General features: G+C 47.5%; 7 protein-coding genes across 7 annotated transcripts; 2 read left to right on the top strand and 5 right to left on the bottom strand.

The window, feature by feature from the left end:
- Positions 1 to 945: 945 nt before the first annotated feature.
- FSST1_001250 (uncharacterized protein) lies at positions 946 to 2,421 on the bottom strand (the record flags this gene model as incomplete). Its single annotated transcript, XM_083226622.1, has 1 exon — positions 946 to 2,421. The coding sequence occupies one exon, from the start codon at positions 2,419 to 2,421 to the stop codon at positions 946 to 948; it is 1,476 nt and encodes a 491-aa protein (XP_083091432.1).
- Positions 2,422 to 2,763: 342 nt separating this feature from the next.
- On the bottom strand, positions 2,764 to 4,491 carry FSST1_001249 (cytochrome P450; the record flags this gene model as incomplete). The annotated part of the gene is made up of 4 exons (XM_083226611.1): positions 2,764 to 2,805; positions 2,857 to 3,001; positions 3,067 to 3,616; positions 3,663 to 4,491. 4 exons carry the CDS (start codon positions 4,489 to 4,491, stop codon positions 2,764 to 2,766), a joined length of 1,566 nt encoding a protein of 521 aa, XP_083091431.1.
- Positions 4,492 to 5,002: 511 nt separating this feature from the next.
- On the bottom strand, positions 5,003 to 6,754 carry FSST1_001248 (phosphate transporter family protein; the record flags this gene model as incomplete). Its single annotated transcript, XM_083226600.1, has 1 exon — positions 5,003 to 6,754. The coding sequence occupies one exon, from the start codon at positions 6,752 to 6,754 to the stop codon at positions 5,003 to 5,005; it is 1,752 nt and encodes a 583-aa protein (XP_083091430.1).
- Positions 6,755 to 7,431: 677 nt separating this feature from the next.
- FSST1_001247 (uncharacterized protein) lies at positions 7,432 to 8,244 on the bottom strand (the record flags this gene model as incomplete). The annotated part of the gene is made up of 3 exons (XM_083226590.1): positions 7,432 to 7,612; positions 7,669 to 7,951; positions 8,001 to 8,244. 3 exons carry the CDS (start codon positions 8,242 to 8,244, stop codon positions 7,432 to 7,434), a joined length of 708 nt encoding a protein of 235 aa, XP_083091429.1.
- Positions 8,245 to 12,326: 4,082 nt separating this feature from the next.
- Positions 12,327 to 13,232, top strand: FSST1_001246 (uncharacterized protein; the record flags this gene model as incomplete). The annotated part of the gene is made up of 1 exon (XM_083226579.1): positions 12,327 to 13,232. One exon carries the CDS (start codon positions 12,327 to 12,329, stop codon positions 13,230 to 13,232), a length of 906 nt encoding a protein of 301 aa, XP_083091428.1.
- Positions 13,233 to 13,628: 396 nt separating this feature from the next.
- Positions 13,629 to 15,863, top strand: FSST1_001245 (HET domain-containing protein; the record flags this gene model as incomplete). The annotated part of the gene is made up of 1 exon (XM_083226568.1): positions 13,629 to 15,863. One exon carries the CDS (start codon positions 13,629 to 13,631, stop codon positions 15,861 to 15,863), a length of 2,235 nt encoding a protein of 744 aa, XP_083091427.1.
- A 437-nt stretch (positions 15,864 to 16,300) lies between these two features.
- Positions 16,301 to 17,974, bottom strand: FSST1_001244 (uncharacterized protein; the record flags this gene model as incomplete). The annotated part of the gene is made up of 4 exons (XM_083226557.1): positions 16,301 to 17,024; positions 17,073 to 17,191; positions 17,241 to 17,509; positions 17,563 to 17,974. 4 exons carry the CDS (start codon positions 17,972 to 17,974, stop codon positions 16,301 to 16,303), a joined length of 1,524 nt encoding a protein of 507 aa, XP_083091426.1.
- Positions 17,975 to 18,781: the final 807 nt, after the last annotated feature.

Below are 18,781 nucleotides of genomic sequence, written 5' to 3'. Positions count from 1 at the left end.
AAATAAATCTTTTGGATGATATTGGAGGCACCATTGGCTGGGATCTTCCACTGGGCTGCCACAAGGTTCGATAGCTTAAAGTCACTCCGCCTTGGAAAAGCCAGGTGAATATCGTTGTCAACAAAATACTTCAAATCAAGAAGAGAGAATGTCAAGATTGAATCGATTTCTTGGCAGGATCATAGCTATTGATATCAATCTACCTGACTGCTGCTACTACACCTCATTGCAGCAGAATTGCAGCAGAATTGCTTGTCTGAATCCGGATACGGAACCGGGAATATGGCATCTGGAATGCAGCACTAACTCGATGCAGTTGGACAACGAACTTGGCTGAACAGGAATGACATTTGTAAGGTCAAATTGTGATCTGGATGTAACCGAAGTTCATATCGGCGAATTGGCTTCCGAAAGCTTGATGTCTGATGTGATATGGCTTGACGAGAATCCAGGTACGCTGCAAACGGAAATTGGTGTCACACGAAATGGGCAGTTTCCCACAACCATGGTAACCTGTGGATCTTTGAAGAGTCATAAGGCATTCTATGTCTTTCTGGAATTTGATGCCCGTTGTGTGGACACTGGAAGATGAGCAACGGGGGGCTTTCCTCTCCCTATAGGGCGTGCTGGCCTTGCCAACTACGGACCGGGCTGTTAACACACTGACACGTCGATTTCCCTACCCGGACGGAAGGAAGTGAAGAATACAGATGCCAGCCTTGATGGAATGAAGCTGATGGTGTCTACGTCTCGCGTCCAGGCTCTTGGAACCGCCGTTGAGATTCGCATTCCTCTTGGTTTGACATAAAGGTAACATTCCACATCATAGGACTGGCCAATTTTCAAGAAGGTGCGGTTTATTTAATGCGATCGTAGCCTTCCTCACAACTTGGTAGCCATCGCGAATTTCAGCGAGGATCTCACTAGTAAGCATAAAGCTAACCTTTACGACGACTCCCTTCTAGAGTAGACTTTGCTCTCGTGCCCTTCCTCACATGTCGGCTTCAACACTCCTCGTCGCATCTCCAAACCACATTTAGTCCAAATTCTAGGCCCTTCAATTAGGAATTGTCCTTCCCATTTCTTGTATTGTCCAACGTATCCTTCCCAGTCTCCCTGCCTGAACTCGACATTCTGAAGCTTATCGCCAACCTTAAAAAGGTTGAGAATGTTGAACATGTCGAGTGAAGCCTCTTTTGTTAATGGGGGCTTCGCTGGGCGGAACCCCTCATTGTCAAGTTCAAAGTTTGATGTCTCGTCGTACATATTGAGGTATATGGTCAGGTTGGTCAACTGGGGTAGGCCCTCAGCGACAGCTTTGAGATGCTTCCATGGCCACACGCCATCAACCCGATCCAAGTCAATGGTCAAGTTTGTTAGTCCCGGAGCCCATCTGCCCAGACTTCGTATCTGCTCAACTGAAAAGCTCGACCACTTCAACTCAGTAGTTGTCCATTCGAGATGTTTGAGCGAAGGTCCGTGATGCTTCAAAACGGACTCAAGAACTTCATCTCGCACAGGTCCACTCTTGGTCCAAGTAAGGCTCTCCAGTTGTGGATGTACTGCTGTTATGAAATCCTGTGCCGGGAACAGCGTGGCCTCCGGATATCTGTTTCTGCGGAGCCGGTCATCCGCATGCTGGTATAAATAATCGTTATTGATGTCGAATTCGGTCATATACTGCAGCCATTCGCCCTGGATCTTTAGTGTCTTGAGCCTGGTGAGTGCGTGGGGAAGACTTTCGTAGAGGCCCTTTCCTCTTGGTACCCTATCATACTCGGCGATTGTCAATGTATGTACGTGGGAAAAGTCCATGACTTCCAGCCACCGCTGAATATTTTCCATAGATCTTCTTTCAGCTGGAGTATGTCTCTGGGAATACCACATTTTGTGATGCCCTTGATACATCCGGACACGTTCGTAATTTAGCCGTGGGAGGGAAGTCAGATAGTCCACGAAAGCTTGCAGACATTCCCATCGCCATCTAGCTTTGTAGTACATATCTACCATCCACATGACGATAGGATTGGTTGAAGAAGACACAGGCCATGTGCCACTCTCACCCGTCCAGTGGTCTCCTTTGGGCCTTATGTAAGACCACTCATCATGATCGAAATTGTAGTCTGTCAGGGACAGAATCTGTGGCCTTGAGATGTATCGTTCACTGCCGTCGAGTTTGAAAGGTAGCCGGTCTTCACCATTGAAGTCTTTGGGGTACCTGGTCGTCATATGTAACTCGGTGATGTTAGGGCATGCTTGCAATGCTTCATGGACGCGTCTGTAGGTGCTATATGGAGATAACACAGCGTTGATTAAAGTTGGACAAGGGTAATCGGGGGTCCATTGCGTCGGTTTTTCGCCAGCAGTTACTGTCAGCGAAAAAAGACCAACTGCACTAATGGCAATAATCAGTAACTTCATTTGTCTGTAAAATGTATTTTGCTGCCTCATCGTGAAAAGTGGTGGTGAATGTCGGTCAGGGCATTGTTTATCTGGGGGAACATAACAATAATATAGAAGCTGACGTGGGGAAGACAATACGGCAAGCGAGACCAATGGCACGCTGTCCGTTATCGTGCTGACTCACAAATTCACGACTGCCTGAAACAATAGGTTAAACATCTACAGGGTACAGGGTCTGATGGTTCCAGTGGTGATCGCGTTCTCTAGTTATACGAAATATCTAAATTTATGGCTATTGTCTCAACATAATGATTTATCTCTGATCAAGCTAGGCAATCCGCAACTAAAAGTATTCCAGCTTCACCTTTTTAACTTTTCAAATTTGACCAGACAAGTAGATTCCTTTCGCTCGTTAGCTCACTCGTCAGACTGTACCAATAATCACAAACATACCTTGACTTTAGGAAATCTCTCGTCATAGAAAGTCTCAACTCGTGCCGTAATCGCAGGGCTTGTATCTTCAAACCCAGGTGCAATCGTAGTCTTGTACTCTCGGTACATAGCAGCACCCAGAACAGTCATCTCTGCCATAGCGAGGCTGCCCATATCAATCAGTATTCGCTACCATTTAACTTTGCACGACACAAGGAGAGTATGACTTACTGCATGCCGATGCACATTCTTCCACCAGATGAAAATCCCCAAAACCATCGATTCAATTCACTCGCCTTCTCGCCAAGCCATCTCTCTGGATTGAATACCAACGGATTCTCAAATACTTCCTCGTTACGATGCATGATCCAGGGTGACATTCCGACAACTGTATTCTTGGGGATAACATATCCATCAATTGTGGTATCATCGCCTGTAGATCGAGGCTCTGTACTCGGCAGCGGTGCATACAATCGTAGTGTCTCTTTGATGACAGCTTGGAGATAAACACATCGGTCGGCGACTTCTGCTTTGGGGATGCCCTGCTTATTTAGTGAGTCATCTGAGATGGCTTGGACTTCTTCGCGGAGTTTTTCTTGATATTTCTCGTTTCCGGGCAAGGATAGAGACCAGACGAGGAACATGAGTGTGTCACTAGTTGTGTCAATTCCAGCGAGGAAGTGGTCGGCGCATTCAGATGCCATTTGCAAGTCACGCATTCCGTCTGGTCGTTGAGTTTCGTGATACTGCCAGAGCCGTTCCAGAATAGACACGTGTTCATCTGCTATCGTTAACAAGTAAACTTTTGGTATGCTAGAGTTACGTACCTTCGGTGAATTCGACCTCCTGCGCATCAGCCTCAACACGGAACTGCTTGAAAGCAGAAAGCGCGTATGCACGAATACCGGTATATGTTGTAGGTTGTTGCATAGGTAGAATAGGTTTAACCAGTGCTCCCATGAAACTCGATTGTCGATACAGCCACTGAGTAAATCCCTTCAAATGCACAATGCACCAACTGAGTCGTCGCCGGCTTGGGTGGAGGATATCTGAGATCAGATCACGATGAATCTTAGATCCCCTCACTGCAGCCGTGGCACCGTACCTGCCATACACGAAAGCCGTGATGTTGTCTAAACTGTAGTAATGGAGAGTACTGAAGATCTCACTAACACCTTCTGGTTCCGCATCAATGAGATTCAAGTACCGCCAGGTTTGTCTCTCAATCATTCTCGCAGTTGCCGGTTTGAGGACTGCTGTCTTGGAGTAGGCATGACTCAAAAGCTTCTTCCTATCACCGTGATCCTTAGGTGAATGGAAGGTGAACAAATTCTGCTCGCCGTAGACGTCAAACATGCGGTAGAAGCTTGTTCTACCAAACCGGCTTCCAGGACCATAGATTGTGCGCAGACCAGAGAGGCTGTTGAAAGAGATCTCATTGGGGGCAATACGTACGACGGGGCCGTATTTCTTATGCAGAGCGTTGATGGTGCGAGTGCGAGTTCCTTTCCAATCTTCGTAGGCCAGACGCCATCTCGTTGCGGCGAAGAGTGTGGGACCTGGAACGTGACGGAGGGGAGAGAGGAAAGGATCTAGAAGATATTTGACGAAGAGGGCGACTGCTAAAACAGCAGCGGCCAATGGAAGAATGCCCATGATGAATATTGAATGATAGAACAAAGCTAATTGATTCAACCCAACGAGATACCAGAGATATGTATCTCAATTGACAGGGTTATGATACCACATAAACCTCCCCGCATAAAGCTGAGTTAACTTGTCGAGATAGGGCGAAATCGTTTCAAATCAAGGGCGCGCCTTAAAGACATCATATTTACCCCTCAGTGGAACCTCTTTGAATTGCGCTCTACGTCAGTTATCAGCAATTATCAGTGGGTTTTGGCAAAGTGCCGGTGGAACGGTCAACCAAGACCGACGGTCTTCGGCTGTTACTCCGAGATCTACTAAACTTAATTTGGATGAAGTGAAGAGGGGAACCAGTTGTACAGAAGAGATATGTAAAACTCGAATATGTAGATGGCTACTGATCACGCGACATGGATTGATCTGTTCCAATCTGGTTTAAAGTGATATTTATTAGACCAATCTAGTCACGAAGGCTACAATGCCATGCATTCATCGCCTCTATCTATTGCCTTCTTCCCAATCAGAACTGAGGGGCATTGAGTGCCATGAGTGTAAGAAGTCCCGAGATAAGTCCAGCACAAGGAAGAGTGAGAATCCAACCACCAAAAATCCAGATCAGCTGCTTCCAGTTCACAGCGCCAACATCACCATTCATCAGGGCGACGCCAACAACGGCTCCAGTGAGGCATTGCGTCGTGGAAACAGGTAGACCAAGACGACTCGCCAACAGGACCGTAATGGCAGCACCCAGCTCCATGGCGTATCCTCGTGTGGGCGAAAGCTGTGTAATCTTGTTGCCCAGAGCTTTGATGATATGATGTCCCATGAACCAGAACCCCGCACCCAGAAGAAAACCAGCAATAACAAGAATCCAAATCGGTGTCGCCGAGTCTTCAGACACAATGCCTGTGCGGAAGGTCTGATAGACGGCTACCCAGGGTCCTACAGCGTTGGCTACATCATTGGAACCGTGGGCGATAGACATCATCATGGCCGAAGCGACTTGAGCGTAGGTCCAGAGATGTTCAATGCGATTGTCGTAGCGCTTAGCTTTCTTATGAATATCCGCAAGGGCTTGTGACGCGTGTGTGACACAGTCCCGAGAAACACCTTGAAGAAGAAAGTACTTGAGAAGGTTGACAATACGGCGAGGATGATAAATGGGAAGATGCTGTACGGGCACCAACCAGCGCTCTTCAGGCTCGACGTGGCGGACTCTCTTTCGGCGACGGAGAGTAGAATTCTCTCCACGCTCAAGCTCTTCCAGCCCGGTGAGGTTATCGGGTCCTGTCGCAGCAGCAGTGTCTTGCTGGATGTCTTGACTTCCATTCTCAGACCCTGGCAAGGGCTGCTTCTCTTTCTGGGGCTTGGCAAGCTTTTCATCCTCAGGCGTATCAGTACCATTGTGGGCAGATTCATAATAGTCTAGTACGATAGATTGACCAGTGCCGGGAAAGTACAGAGGAGGATTCTCGCGGTAAAGGAGAGGCCCAAGAGGGATATGCCAGGGTCTGACGCGCGGGTCGTTTTTGATGACTACCCGGTGGAAGTATGGAACAAAGAAGACATATGCGATAAGTAGCATACCGAAGAATGAACCAAGGACGATACCAACAGCAGTCCCAGCTCCAAGCTCCTCTAGAGATGGGGCACTAGGTGCTTCGACGGTGATAAACAAAGCAAGAACAGCGCCTGTGAAAGCGAGATAGACTGGAATAGCCTTCAAAGCCTTCTCAAACGAGTTCTGTCTCTCAAGGACGCAGAATTTGAGTGTTCCGAAGAGGATAGCGGAGAAGGCTGCGGATATTAGAGGTGCAATACCCCACGACGCCGCGACCTGCGAAACACTACCATCCGTCCACGCCCACGAGACGCTGGCTTGTGAAGCAATCCCTGAACCCACAAGCGCGCCAACAACAGTCTGTGTCGTTGAAACAGGGAATCCGAGCTTTGTCGCAAGAAGCAGCCAAAACGCCGATGCCACTTCCGTGCAGCCCATGACAACCATGAGGACGCCCGGGCTGGGAACAAAGTGGTCTAGGTCGATAATGTTGTTCTTGATAGTGCCTGTTACGCGGGCTCCCAACGCGACGGCACCGATAAACTCGGTGATCATGCTGAGGAAACCGACTTGGGGCATCGTCAGGGAACGAGCTGCCACCGAGGTGGCGTAGGCGTTTGCGACATCGTTGGCGCCGTTTCCAAAAGATGAGCCGCAGAATGCGATGGTGGTTATGGCTAGAATCCAATCATATTGTTGGAGGGCTGCCATCTTTGGAGAATTTGTCTCTACTGGAGTAACAATGAACAGAGGCTAGAAGCTAGAAGCTGGTGGGCATGAGAGTCTAACAGCGACCAGACGAGCCAAGGGCTTTTATTCCACAGCATCCTCGACTTACCTCAATACCATTTTTTCTTCATTGCATCTTCCTACGTATCCGCTCGATCTCGACGTCATCTGTCCCACTCGCCAAGCCTTGAAGCCAAGAGTCGCTTCTTGTTACTGTCTCCAAGTCCAACCTACAAGGTTTCTTCACAAGAATATGCCAGCTTCTGATTCGGTTGTCACTGCCAGTAGCCAAGACTTCGAACCTGACGAATGAGATTCACATGTCAGAGCTCGTGTGTTGAATCGGGGGTTGAGAGTGGCCGGCCGCTTCGAGGGATCGACGGGTGGAGATGATGATTTTTATGCTTATTTGGACTCTGTTGTGGATATGGATGATGAAAAGGCTGGAGACTGGCGAGGGAAATTCTCGCAAACCCTGTAAGCTTAATTTTATGGTTCTTGGGATAATATCACTTGGCTACTTTCAGTATCTTGTCGCGTGGACCGGGCTTGGCTTCACTTCATCCTCGGCTGTCTCGGTTTATGACAAATTCAACATCATTGATTACAGCAACTATTGAAAGATAAAACTACTCTCCAACGATATATCGATCCAACGTCTAGTTGACAGGTGTGTAGATAGTGTCAAACTTCTTGTATCCTACTCCCTTGACAAAGGTCTGCAGCCATTCACCCTGCTCCTTGTCCTGGCTCAAGTTCCAGTACATCTCCCCATGCGCATCTCCATTGACGCGATAAATCGGTCCACCCTCGGGCTTGCGTTCATCAACGTAGTAGAACCTTGACTTTTGTTAGCTCGCTTCTTTTTCTACATAGTAAATATTGGAAGGCCTTACTTGTAACCGCTATCTTTGTATGCTGCTGAAGCATTCCAAATCATATGCGCAGCACCTGACTTGCCGATACCGGCGGCCATGAACTGAGGAAGCATGGCAACATTGAGGACGTTACCCGTGTAGATGAACGTGCGGGACGCAGACTCAGGAAGCTGCGCGAAGCCAGCGACTGCTTGCTGGGCGGCGATAAAGGGACTCCGGATGTTGATGGTCATGTTGCTGTTGAAGTCTTCAAAGGGTATATCAAAAGGATCTTTGGCTGGGCTGAAGTTTCCAGCGCTGGCTATACGAGTTGTCAGTCTATTGGAACAAAAGTGAAGCGAGGCCATTACCATTGTATACAACCACGCTGGGAATGCCAAATTCCTTCTTGACCTTGTCAAAGGCGTTCACGATATCGTTCGTCTTGGTGAAATTACTCGGGATATTAAGATGGGTATCAGTGCTGTCTGCCTCTTTGACAGAGCGCGCTGCGACTGCAACTCTGTAGCCTTGAGAGCTGAACTTGCGAGCGACGGACTGGCCAATGTTGGCGCCGTAGCCGAGAATGAGAACAACAGGTGATTTGGCTGCCATTTTTGTATTGAATGAGAAGATGTGACTGGGTTTGTTTTGAACTGGTGATTGTAAACGATTGAGAACACGGACATTTAGCTTCTTATATACCTGCTCGAGGGGACAGAGCACGTCAATTGTCTTATCAATCAAATCACATCTTATCGATCAATCTTTAGATATTGATCCGACGCGCGCGGAGAAGCTGTTGTACCTTCAGCACTGTATAAGCCTGTGAGTACATAGCTGACAGAATTATTGGGCGATACCAACTCCGCAAATGCAGCTTACTGTCAGCAGAAATTTATCAGCATTGCCTGTTCCAACTATTTGTCAGCGATGTGTTGCATTCACAATCTCAGTAAAACTCGTCATAGACAATTGGATGTTGGGGAGATTGAAGTTGGCATGTCATTTATTAGAACTGTTGTAGGCTGTACTGAGCTTCAGGGTACGATGTGACGTCATGTTCCATCCAACTAACTTAACCAACCACCAAAGCTCAACATTCCATCCAAGATGGCGAGTTGTAGGTGATGGATATAACTCAAAACTAAGGCACTATCCTTTACATACGACCATACCTACCAGAAAATACGGGATCCCGTCCGCTCTCCCATAGTCAAGCTGGTAAGGGGCGGATTAGTAGTTGGGTCGGTGACGACCAGCGAATCCCCGCTGTTGTATGTTTTTGTACCCAGCATGTTCACCATCTTTTCTTTTTGCTTCAGTCACCACTCGCGGGCGTGCCCCTCCAAATATCTAATGCAGCTCCCATACTTGCTGTCCCTCAATCTATCGGCGACCTCGGGGCAGTTGCATATCAAAGGCATTCTTCCAATTTTGACCCCTGGGAAATACCTCTTCTTATCCTTCTCGTCAATGAGTTTGTCTGATATGTCTTTGCGCAAATCTGCGACCCATTTTGTAGCCGGTCTCGTTCGCGGCATCTGCAGGGACAGTAGAGGGCTTGGCCATCTTCTATAACTCATGATCCAACACGGTCTGCCGATCGGCCAAATATGACGACAATCGCTATGGTGCTTGTGTTGGCCATCAACCGCAACGAGTACGATTTTTGGCGCAAATGACTCTCCAGGACGGACTAATCCCAAGGCAAGTCTCTGTTTAGACAGTTTGATAAGCTCCGCTGACAAGTTGGAGGTGATGTCTTCGACTGCTTCTGCGTTCGTCTCCGGAAATACATCGGGAACCTGAGCTGGATTATCGTATCTCTGGACGCAAATAGTAATAGTACAGAACGGCGTGTTTCCAAAATTCCAATCATCATTGTGCATCATATTTGGGATATGTAGGATGTCTTTTTTGGGATTGAAGTACCCGTGAGGCATCTGTTTGGGGGAATAAAAATTTGAGGGATATTTTGGTAAGAGCCTGTAATGTTGTAAAGCGATGCTTTGCGATTCTTTGTTGATCATTAGGGCGACAGGTAATGGCGGCGATATAATGTTTTGCAGCCAAAGAGGTATATTGCCCTTTGACTCTCCTCTATAAGGAGGGCCGCGGGTCAAGAAGTGGACTTGTGATTCTGGCAAAATCTTTATCTAAATCTGATGCCGGAGCTCCGGAGGGAGGTTTGAGAAAAGATGAAACATGGTTGGCTGCACCAGACGAGGGTTCAACTTGTTTGGGAGTTTGTCAACTTGTGCATACGATTGCATGTCAGAGGTTACCGGTAACTTGCCCAGGCCGCCTATTTCGACCAATTGCGGAGATTAATGTTTGTCACAAGCTGGCGATGGATTAATAATCTCCCGTTGACTAGGGGCGCAAAGCCAATAGTAATTTCGATTGGTACAGATACAGAGTCAAGGCGTTAGCAATATCAGACAGTCTTCTGATCAATCACAATTCCTGAATCAAAGGTAGTGAAATGTTACCTTACAGATTTGAGTGCCCCCAAAACCAAGCATTGTAATAATATCACTGGCGAAACGGAATCACAGCTGCCATCAGCTTGGCTTACAGTTGTTCTCAGAAACCAGTGCCTTTGCTCGTGCTTCAAATCTTTCCAAGTAGTTTACAGCCGGAACATGGAAAGACCACGAAACATCGACTGGACGGTCAGATGCCTGTTTCTGCTAGTGGTTAAACTGTCATGCATCTAAACTCTATTCTTAGACCACGGGTCAAGGCATTATCTTGAAAGAAACATAATGTAATGAGAAAGCTGTAAGTCCACTACATAAGCCATGAAAAGACTCCCCTGACCTAGGTGCCATGACTCAACAAAAACCACACCGAAATATCAGAAGAACAGACGGAATTAGCATTCCAGGCGCGGTGTAGATCACACATACAAAGCTTTGCCTCTTCAAGACAAAGAAGGGCTTACTGATCTCGTCTCCAGTCTGTGCTGAAGAAGTAAATATGTGATCACCATTGGGTGCGGAAAGATTTCTTATTTATTCTCATCAAAGATAAGAGTTTGAGCAGAAAGGTTGCTTTGAAGGAGAGCGGGTAACATATCGCCCCATGTGATGTAAGCGAGAAAAGGGCAATCAGATTCTCATGAATGGAATCGCAATCAACTCCGGAGAGAGCTTGGCAGGAGGTTTTCATAATGAAGATCATCTCAGAATGTAGACATATCCAAGTGGGTTTTGTTATTTATAGGTGATCGACATACTATTCAAGTGAGACGAGTGAAGATCAATCACATGGGTTTCTTCACCTTTGTGATTCATGGGCCACGATGTGGAATTTAGAATTTCGGAACTCCTTTAAGCTTGAATTTCCGAGACATTACAGCGGTGAATCTTATTCCGATCGTCGACGCCACGGCGTATCCGAGCGCACCAGCCCCCTCGGTTCGGCAGTACGGATAATACCTTGTGAAGCTCAAACATGTATAGGGTAATTGTCTCCTTTTACAGATCAACACATGGGCAAAGATGCAGTGAAGCCATGCATAGCTAGAAATATCTGTAAGTAACGGATGAAACTGGGACTCTGAGGATTCTGTCATTTTTTCATCTTCACAAGTAGAGTTCGCCAGCAAAATCAAAATGTTCATCACTCACGCAGTGTCTTGAAAGGGGAATAGGTTCAACGAGAACCAACAAACAAAGTTGACCGTTACCAATAGTCTTCCTTAGCCTCTAACCCCAGACTAGACCAAGTCAATAGGTTATGGACTCCTACTTCAAATTAAGCACTAATCAATACGATCAATAGTCTGAATTAGGAACCTTTGTTGAGTCGTAAAGTCTAGATTCATGAACCTTGGTGTTGGACCTGCAGTTTACGGACTTACCCCTGAAGCCCTGCAGGGCAGGCTTAATAATTCTCAGCGCTAGTACCTGAAAACAGCGCCAAGATCAAAATTAACCGCTAAACAATACGAACTCCGCAGCGTCTCCGTAACTAGACATATCCAATCAGCAGTCATGCCATCTCGCCTACCCCAGACCCAGTATTCATCTCGTGATCTTCGGCAAGGAGAACACATGGAGACTAAAAAGCTTAGCTCAGTTGAATCGTTCGTCAGGCCAATTGACTTTGCGAGATTCAGATCAAACAAACGGTGGAGTCCGGATCGGTAGCATGTTCCAGGGGAAAAGAGGCGTTCTAGACTCATGTTAGTAACCAATGATATAGGTAGACAAATCTCGGGTAGTCAAGCCACCGTCCAGCCATACGAACGTGCTTCTTTAATTAGGACCAATGGTTCATTGCCGAACTTTACCGCGCGGTTTGTCTTGCCGAAATGGTGGAATAGTCCAATCAACTGAGTCCGAGTTTGGAGGCCCCTGATCACGTCAAGTGTCGTTGACAACTGCGTATAGACTCCAGGAGAGTCTGTGCTGCTCTGAGCTATGGCTTTCACTATGAGGCGCCAAGCGAAATTACAACACCATCCCAATGGATCACGCCTTGTTGGATCTCAACAGAAGCTAGCTGTGGTAGTTGTGATATCGTTCATACTAGTAATCGAGAACATAAAAGAAACAGATTTCCACCTTCAAATCTTCTGTTCTTCACTCTCAGTCATCCACTCATTCACACTCTTTACTCTCAACTCTTCAAGAGACAGTCACTCATTTACTTTCATTTAATCATTCTCATCTAAATCAGTCAACATGAAGCTGTCCGCTGTCACCCTTCTCACTCTTGCCACCGGCATCATTGCCGCTCCTGTCGCTGAGGCTAGCAAGGAGGTCCGTTCTTACGGCAGCTACGAGCCCCCCAAGTCCACCTACGAGCAGCCCAAGACTCCCAAGGAGGACAAGCCCAAGAAGCCTGAGTACAACCATCCCAAGACTCCCAAGCCTCACCACGAGAAGCCCAAGAAGCCTCACCACGACAAGCCTAAGCACTACGCTCCTCCTCACCACGAGAAGCCCAAGGTTCCTAAGCCTCACCACGAGAAGCCTAAGAAGCCTGCTTATGAGCAGCCCAAGGCCCCCAAGCCTCACCACGAGAAGCCCAAGAAGCCTGAGACTCCCAAGAAGCCTGAGTACCACCAGCCCAAGGCTCCTAAGCCTCACCACGAGAAGCCTAAGAAGCCTGAGACTCCCAAGAAGCCTTCTTACGAGGCTCCCAAGGCTCCCAAGCCTCACCACGAGAAGCCCAAGAAGCCTGAGACTCCCAAGAAGCCTTCCTACGAGAAGCCCAAGGCTCCCAAGCCTCATCATGAGAAGCCCAAGAAGCCCGAGACTCCCAAGAAGCCTGAGTACAACCAGCCCAAGGCCCCCAAGCCTCACCATGAGAAGCCCAAGAAGCCTGAGACTCCCAAGAAGCCTTCTTACGAGGCTCCCAAGGCTCCCAAGCCTCACCATGAGAAGCCTAAGAAGCCTGAGACTCCCAAGAAGCCTTCTTACGAGGCTCCCAAGGCTCCCAAGCCTCACCACGAGAAGCCCAAGAAGCCTGAGACTCCCAAGAAGCCCGAGTACAACCAGCCCAAGGCCCCCAAGCCTCACCACGAGACTCCCAAGCCCAAGCACGAGCAGCCCAAGAAGCCTGCTTACGAGGCTCCCAGCTACTAAATTCTCTAGACAGTGTTGAGTGATTTTACTCAGTAATGTCTTCAACTTTTGTCTATGAGAGTCTGAAGTAATGGATCGGTGTGAATGGGATGCCGCATGTTTGGATGTTTGACTTTTTCTTCTTGTACTTAGTTGTCTTACCCTTATAATCACTGCAGTCAAATGAACAAGAAGGAATTCCATATTAATCTGCGACCATCCCCATAATCATGTGACATGTTTTATACCTTGAAAATAGCCTGATGATATCACTTGTAGGATCAAACAAGATCATGCCTGTTTTTAGTCTAGTCAAGATGTAAGATGCTGCTGACTAACTAAATTCTAGGCAGACATCTTCAGCTCATCCGAGGCTTTTCTTTCCAACATGGCCAACATTGTACAGAAGTTGCAAATATGACTATATGCTCACTCTGTTCTCCTACTCTGTCAAGTCCTTCTAGACTTCCAACCCTCCCCAAGTCATGGAATTCTGGCTGCGGCATTCTGGAGTCCAGCTCTACGCCGTATTTCGTCGCGGACAGGGACAGCAATACCCCGCCTGAAGAGATCGGCCTACCTCACCATGTTGGTCTTGACGCGCTCACAGAGTCAGCAAAAGAATGTTCGCTATGCGAGATCATTCTTGAAACGGTCGGCAAGTTCATTGAAGGTCTTAAAAAAGTGGAACAAGATTCACACTACCGGTATTTTGTGCTCGAACGTCAAAACCATGGAATACCCGAGAAATGGTCCTTCAAGCTTGTCCAGAGACTTGACGACGGTGATGGATTTGCGGTTCTTGCTACTAGCAAAAACAGGAGGTACATGTATCTGATGGATGTCTTTGGCTTCTGTGTCGACCCAGCGGATTCACTATATTCTACAATGACACGAAGTGCTGGTGCTGGCGAGGCAGGCAGCTCCTTGCCCAAAGGAAGGATTCGAGGATCAAAGGTCGTGCCTGATGCTGGATCGAAAGAGACCTTGAGTGTGGTCACAGGCTGGGTAAACGATTGCGTACAAAGCCATGATTGTTGCCAGCCACCAGCTGAGACTCGTCTTCCTTCCCGTATTCTGGACCTTGAAGCTTTGAACGATCCCAACAAGATTCGCCTACTGGAAACAGCAGGCGACGAAAAGTATGGCTCTTACATAACGCTCAGTTACTGCTGGGGATCTGATCCCACTTTCCATGTGCGAACTACACACTCGACAATGTCTAGTCACCTAGACAGCATCGAAGTGGACGCTCTTCCGCAAACGTATAAGGATGCCATAATGATCACTCGTCATCTCGGTATTCGGTTTCTTTGGATCGATTCGTTGTGTATCTGCCAGGATGACGTCGAAGATTGGGCGAGAGAGTCTGCTGCCATGCAGCAAGTCTATGCTGGAGCGTACTTATCCATTGCCGCGGACAATGCTGCCGGATCTGAGCAGGGATTCTTGAAAAGGGAAGACCGCTCATATGTGCCGGCTACCATCAATACCTCAACTAACACTAGCGAATCATCCGAGTCAAATGAGGTGGCTGGATACATCTTTGAAGTGCCTCCAAACAAGGCACATCATGCCCGAGCATGGATGATATTCAACAAGGAACCCCTCACTAAACGTGGATGGGCCATGCAAGAACGACTACTTCCTATAAGAGCCCTTCACTTTGGTAACGACCAGATGTTCTTTGAGTGCAATTACCACCTGCTGTCCGAAGACGGTGTTGAGGTCAAGGGTCGTTGGAACTCACTGTATCCCCTCAAAGAGAAAGGGTTCAAGGATATCGCGCGCAAGTCGAGAGTGAGCGCTACGCATCAGCTGTGGTACCTGATCCTAGAAGACTTCTTCCACAGAAAGGTTACTTTAAAGAGTGATCGCCTGCCTGCGATTTCCGGTCTGGCGACCATGTTCCAGAGTAGGCTTACCGAGGAGATGGTGTCAAAAGGTGGCTCTGGAAACGTTCAATATGTTGCCGGTCTATGGAGTAATGCCTTGATCGAAGGTCTCGGGTGGTCTACTCTCGGTGGGAAGGAACCCATAACCCTGCCCGACCACAAACCACTGCCTGGTGCAGAGAACTATATCGCACCTACTTGGAGTCCTGCTTCCTTCGATGATGTCTCTGCTCATGGCATGACCATGCCTGGTTGGGTCGATGTCGCGACTGCCACAGACTTTAGCGTGACACCAAAGACCATGCATAACCCATTCGGCGAACTAATCGATGGCTGGATCCGCATCCGAGGTCCAATGATCAAGCTATCGCTCAGCGAACTACCAGACGAGGACCAGGAAAAGCTGGGAACATGGCGACGTAACATGAGACTCTGCACGCCAGGCGGTGATGAATATGGTTCATACTGTTCTATCGACAGTGTTCACGGACAGAACGAGGAAACACGTGCCTGGATCAAAGATAACGAAATATTTGCATTGGTCCTGTCGGTAAGGAAAGACGAAAAACCCGAAACGAATCTTCGAAGTACATACCATGCACTGATGGTCATGCCTGTGAGCCAGGATAAGCGGGTTGTGCCTGGTAGGAATGAGTTTAGAAGGGTCGGGACAATCTTCTTGAGCGATGACAAATTTGGCGATGATAAAGAGTCAGTGGAGGATGTTGAGAAGTTTGTAGAGTTAGTCTTGGTTTAATTCTCTGCACGATTTCTTGATCCCAGTTGGCCTTGGGCTTCGCAGAAAAGTCGGAGACCATAAGGTTGATCCTCCCCTTCCATGGAAACCATTTCTATCCTTCTACTTTAACTTTTCGAGGACTGATCTGAAGATCCACGATAATATTGCGCTTGCTCCTCTCCCCCATTTTCAACGACATACCAGAGCTGGCTGTAACATCGATTGGTTCAGCTAAAAAATCCAACCGCACTTGGCCAAGAGTACGCACACGGTAAATAAACAGTGCTTCCAAGGAATGGTAAAGCGGGCAGCACACATCACATGTTGAGTCATTGTTTGGGAATTATTCTAATATCTTTCTTTGCGTCGTCGTTCCTTATTTGGTTGTCGGGACCCCATTATTGTCATTGGCTCTGCATTTTATCTTGATACCTGAATAGTGTCTGATTCCTGATCTATATAGGAACTTCACAATTATGTCTCGTAGCTTCATCACTATCAAAAGCCAAATCGCCCCGTAGCCTATCCAGATCCGTCGACCAAACAACATCAAACCACGCTATAGACCGAAGCTCACTCATCAAGTCGTCCCAGCTCAACTTCCTCAGCGACACAACGTGACTCAGATGGTTTATAAATAATTGCCTCTCGTCATCCACAGCAACAATAGCTCCAGCAACTAAAACAAACAGTTTCAGGTGCTCAGGAACCGAACAAGGTAGTCCCTGTGCACCGAAGAGCCTTGATAATTGCCCTCTAAATCGGGGAGTTACCAAGTTGAAGCGTCTGTTTCCAGCTAGAAATGTCGCAGGACCTGAGAGATATAGGAGGGAGGCGAGTCGAACTATCTCGTAGGTCCTCAAGTAAGGCTCGTGTGAATCGTCGTTTGCCTCTAGGTTCCCATATCGAGGTAACATCAGGACGGCATGGATTGTCGCTTGCAGTGCTTCAAGTAGAACCTCGTCCTTACTCTGTTCGATCTCGGACTTTCCTGCAACCAAGCTTGATAAGATCGAAAGCATTTGAAGAATCTTGTTGATATTGGCATGGCAGTGTTTCTCAACGTCTAGTGCCGCACCTGTTGTGTCGTATGTCACCTGATGGGCCTCATCTTGGTGGCCTCCCTGAAATGCTAAGTAAGGGATTCGATCTAAAGTCATAGAACCGACCAAGTCCACCCTAAACGTGTCAGTAAGCACAATCAAGAGTTGGAAGCGAGACTTGTACCAGACGGCTGTGACTCGTATATATTGTGAGGTAAGGGTATCGATGCCGCCTCTATACTGAATCATCTTTTGTATGCCAAACATGTGGGTTTTCCACCTTTCAAAGTTATTGGTGAATATCTACTGCATCATTAGCCAAAAATCCTCATAAGACACAAGGAATACCTACATCGTAGCATGCCAAGTTGACAATTACGCCGATGATGGCTTCATGGGCTTTAACACAGGGATTTTCAAGCTTTTGCCTCAGAATTTCAACTGAACTCTCGTAGTGAGACAGACTCCCAAATCCTTCTTGTGGTTCTTGTCCTCCAGTAGTCTCAGGGTCGACCTCAAGACGAGCCAGAATTAAATGAAAGGCGCCTTCGTCGATAAAGGACAAAGAGAAACAAAGTTCACGCATCAGCCGGCATACGGGCGCTTCTTGAGATATAGCCACTGCGAAATGTTAGAAAGTAGTGCTACCTATTCGCATTCAGATGTAGACTAACAAAAATGAATCATTTTACTTGTACGTGCCGACATGGGAAGTGACCTGATGTTCTTTTGCTCAGGGACGGGACAAGGGATAAGACGCAGGCAGTGGCGAGGTACGGGAGCTAATGATGGTTCATTTTGATCTGGTACATCTCGATCACGTGGTGAAGAGTCTGTCACGGTACAAGTAACAGCTGGAGCAGGTAATTTTCCAGACCTGTTTGGTTCTGAATCGGGTGGTAATGGCAGAGTAATTGGTATTGTTTTGTTTGGTTGGTGGCGCCTCCGAGTGAGGCCAATCGGTTTCATGACATGACTGTTGATTATCTTTCGTGTCTTCCGGTTTTTAATGTCTTGTGGCCGCGCGATATTGACGAATAAAAAATCTGTCGTGGGCGGAGGATTGTGAAGCTGTGTATGCGACATTGCCACGGTGAGGAGCAGTCCGTTACGTGTCTTGCTTGAATTGAAAAGATTGGTCAACAAGGTCTTCTCCAAAATTCCAACACCTCTTAACTCTTAAGAGGTATTTATAGGACTTGGCAGCTGATACGCAAAATTCCCAGGATTAGGTGGAACAGTCAGCACTAACAGGGATGCCCAAACTTTACCAGGGTAAGCACCTTGGGAAAGGCAGGATTGAGACCGGTTGGTTATGGCCATAGGGCAAGATACGCTTGATCTGCTAGAAAGTCGGCGTTGATTGCTTGATAGACAACGCAAATGTCACAATTGTCTCACCAGCCTGTCCAATAATCGCAATAGGCTATTGCTTCCGCGGCCTGCTCCATTGACTACCATGGCAGGGATGACGCCAGGTGGGTTGAGATCACCCTCGGCTGTGAAGCCTTTGTCGAAGTCCAACTTGAAACGATTCTGTCCGATTCGTCCACTATATGAACGTGTGGAACTCATCTTATTAATATCGTTGTATGTAAGGGTGACATTTTTTGTGGTGAAAGGCGGAATAGAGGGCGAGACTGTTCCCGAACAAGTCACTTGTGTTTCGTTAATAACGAAAACAAGAGTGATGCGGTTGGTACTGTTGCGAACAAAGACTCCTTGTGCGGTAGACATGTTTGTTAGGAGACGAAGTAGAGATGAGTCTAATGAGGTGTTGAGATTTGTGAACGTGATTTGGAAGCGTACGAGAATGATAATGGACAAGTGAAAGAGCTTGAGTGTAGGAGGAGCCGCTTTTTATACCCGAAAGCAATGAATTGAAGGCAGGTT

The sequence above is a fragment of the Fusarium sambucinum genome, chromosome IV, assembly GCF_050947815.1.
Source record: "Fusarium sambucinum isolate potato_lamoka chromosome IV, whole genome shotgun sequence".
Lineage (NCBI taxonomy): Eukaryota > Fungi > Ascomycota > Sordariomycetes > Hypocreales > Nectriaceae > Fusarium > Fusarium sambucinum.
The sequence above is the reverse complement of the archived record's forward strand: the minus strand, read 5'-3'. Positions and strand labels throughout refer to the sequence as shown.